This window comes from Cariama cristata, unplaced genomic scaffold (assembly GCF_000690535.1).
Source record: "Cariama cristata isolate BGI_N322 unplaced genomic scaffold, ASM69053v1 scaffold32094, whole genome shotgun sequence".
In the NCBI taxonomy this organism is placed as follows: domain Eukaryota; kingdom Metazoa; phylum Chordata; class Aves; order Cariamiformes; family Cariamidae; genus Cariama; species Cariama cristata.
Window position 1 is genome coordinate 1 of NW_009611768.1, and position 3,513 is coordinate 3,513.

General features: G+C 50.7%; 1 protein-coding gene across 1 annotated transcript; it reads left to right on the top strand.

Moving 5' to 3' along the window:
* Positions 1-161: 161 nt before the first annotated feature.
* On the top strand, positions 162-2,986 carry TOR2A (torsin family 2, member A; the record flags this gene model as incomplete). Its single annotated transcript, XM_009698375.1, has 4 exons — positions 162-449; positions 1,547-1,722; positions 2,030-2,157; positions 2,742-2,986. Coding segments are annotated over 4 exons (837 nt in total), but the record flags the coding sequence as incomplete, so codon positions are not given.
* Between the last annotated feature and the right edge of the window lie 527 nt (positions 2,987-3,513).

Sequence of the window (3,513 nt, forward strand, 5' to 3'; positions counted from 1 at the left end):
GCTCTTGGCTTCCCCACCCCGCGGAGGGGCACGAGTGGGCGGCAGGGCCGTTCTGCAGCCTGGGCTGGCCGAGAGAGAGAGGGCCTGGGGAAAAGTGGCCCTTAGAGATGGGACAGCCACAGTGCGAGACAAGAGCTATTTCAACCTGCATTTTCTAAAAGTCTTGTTTTGACTTTGCTTCAGGTCTGGAGTGTGACTTGGCCACCAACGTGGTAGGGCAGCCCCTGGTGAGGCAGCAGGTGATGAAGGGAGTGAAGGAGTTCCTGGAGAACCAGAATCCGGTGAAACCCCTCGTGATGTCCTTCCATGGCTCAACTGGAACAGGCAAAACCTACGTGAGCTCCATGCTTGTCCGCTACCTCTTCCAGGGTGGACTCCAGAGCCCCTATGTTCACCAGTTCTCTCCAATAGTGCACTTCCCCCATGCTGAGCAGATAGAGCAGTACAAGGTAAGGGACACCTCTCAGCACAGTACTACTTGATTGGGGGCCTTTTTTGGTTACATTCATCTTGATCCTCAGTACATATGCATTCAGGCTGTTTCCTGAAGTGCAGTAGGAATAAAAGCTCTTTGTTTTACCCTCTCAGACAAACACGGCCAAGTGAGTGGCTCCACACACTGGCTGAAGGATCCACTAGTAACCGTGATGTACTCTGGCACTCAGTTACCACTTTCGTTTTCCTCACAGCAGTCCTTCTGTGTTCATGTTCTCATTCCTTAAATATTTACACAGCCCTTTGAATGCACAAACAAAAGTGATTTGCTTAGATGAAAGGCACTAAAATTTTCCCATTGCTTTCCAAACAGCTTGATGGCTATGAAAACCTGCGTATCGCTAGACTTGTAATCCCCTCCTCAGAGCTAGCAGCTCTACTCTTAACCGTGCCACTCTGTCTCTAAAAGCTGAGAAAGGGAAGAAATCAAAATGTGAAGGTTAGCTGCCAGACCCTTAGCAGAGTGGGGAATCAGTACACCTGGACACTTGCTTTCTGGGTGTTTGGAGAAGTTATTTGTTGTATTGTGTCCTTAGAAGAAATACTCTCAGGAAGGTAACACCCATACTGCCTGAAGTGTTTCAGTTAAGTTATACTTGCCCTCAGGCAACATGAGTAGTTTTGTGTAACTTCAGCTGTGGTAAAGAGCGAGAGCTCTTCTGGGTCAGCGCAGGCACATGATTTTGCACCAGGACAGGAGCTGGCAAAAAAGCACTCAGTAGCTGACAACTGTGTAGATAAACAGTGAAAGAGAAGAACGTGGGGAACTGTAGGAGTCTGAATCCCCAGCTTTAGTTTGCTGCCTCCTTTTTAAAATCTGTAATAAAAGATCTACAATGGGCTAATAAAGCTGGTAACAGCTACTGTGCAAAACCCAGAATAAAGGAGGCCTCCCCGGTGCTGGCTGTTCCTGCTCCGAGTAGGTGGTGCTGTGCAAGGACAAGCTGATCTCAGCACCTTCAACTCCACTTGAGCTCAGGCCTCAGTCTTTGCTCTGGAGTAGCTCCCTTGGTATCTTGCTGCCTTACAGCTTGGTGGGCATTTCTCCTAGGAAAGCCTGAAGCGCTGGATCCAAGGGAACTTGACAAACTGTGGACGGTCAGCTTTTCTCTTTGATGAGATGGACAAGATGCACCCGGGCCTGATTGACGTGATCATACCATTCCTGGGACCCTCGTGGGTTGTGTACGGGACTAACTACCGCAAAGCAATATTCATCTTCATAAGGTAAGAGAGGCGCCTCTGTGGCATCACAGGGCCTTCCAGAGCACTGCTTCTCGTTTGGGCAGAGGTCATACCTACTTCAGAGTACACACTTGTTCTGCTTTTCCTTCTCCAAGCCTTGAGCCTCTACAAATATGAAAAGACACTGTTTCATTGTGAATAGACAGACCTGGAAAGTCTGAAAAAGATCTCCTGTCCCTGGGAGATCCTGGCTTGCACTTGTGCAGGCTGGAGGGTGTCAGGTGCCACCTCTGTCCTGCAACACCATTTTCCCAGATACACGCCAAATAAGCATCTCATTCTTCTGCAGCAACGCAGGAGGGGAGCAGATCAACAAAATGACGCTGGATCTCTGGCGTGCCCGCAAGGACCGGGAGGAGATCAGCCTGCAGGACCTGGCACCGGCCATCTCCAAAGCCGTGTTTGAAAACCCTCAGAGTGAGTCCGTGGAGCAGAGCCCTTCCTGCAGGGTCAGAGCCCGGCAGAGGGAGCCAGGCCCATTCCAGGCAGCCACTGACACCACCTGCCACCTCCCAGGCAGCCAGAAAGGGACCGAGGGGGGTTTGAGGGAAGGGAACCGTGATGCCCTCAAGGTTTCGTGGCAAAGGGAAGTAATAGCCCGGCCTTCCAAGACGGCAGACCTGTTGCCACATTTAGCAAATTTATTTGGAGACAAGGTGTGTTCACTGGTCGGGGATGGCAAACAGCACAGCATGCTCACCGGAAAGGCACCGAGACATACTGATCGCCACTGCCTGCCTGGTTCTCCTTGCTTTGGCCTTGTCACAGGGAGCAGAGCTTAAATTCTGAGTAGTCAAGCTAAATCCCCCCTTTCCTGGAGAACAGGTCTACTGGAGAGGGAAGGGGGTGACGACTGATAGGTTCAGCTCCCTCCTTGTACAGAACTGGAGCAGATCTGTCTTCAGCAAAGTATTTTGGTTTCGCACAAAGCAACTCTTTGAACTCCAGGGATTGCAGAGACTCTCTGAAGGTAAAACATGTCTCTTCCTTTGCTTTTGCAGGTGGATTCTGGAAATCTGGGATCATTAATGAACATCTCATTGATTTTGTCGTGCCCTTCCTCCCACTGAAGCGCCACCATGTAAAGCAGTGTGTCATCAGCGAACTTATCCAGCAAGGCCTCGAAGTTCGTCCAGATGTTGTCCAGGAGGTGGCTGACAGCATCCCCTACTTCCCAGAAGAAGAGAAAATATTCTCATCAACAGGCTGTAAAACAGTGGCCTCTCGCATCAGTTTTTTCATCTAGTCACTGGTGAGGGCCTTGCTCAGATCCGTAGGGGACGTATACGGAGTGGTAAAGCGGCAGAGCCCAGGGCTGGCAGGATGAGCGGTGGGAGCTGCATGTTCCCTCTCGGCAGCACAAGTGGTCTCCTCCTGAACTTGTCTCTCCAGCCCCAAGGAAGCCGCTGCAGGATGCGGCTGTGGGACCAAATGCAAGCGATATGATTTAAAGCACTTTACTGATTTACCCTTGGCCGGGTGCGGGGGGATACAACCAGCCCAGCACACCACCCAAGACATCTGTGACAACAAGGGGAAGATGCCAACAGGGCTTGCAGTGTCAGGGAGGTTTCTTGCCCTGTCAGCAGCACCCACCTGCAGCTCTCCCCTCTCCTGGCAGCTACTGATATCCAACATATCAAGATTCTGAGCCCACAGAAGAATATTTCTTTCCTACAGCATTTTAATGTTTTTTTAAAACTTTTTTAAGCATGACTGTGCCTCAGCTCCTTGGTACAACGTGACAGTGCTGGTGCTGACTCCTGCAACACT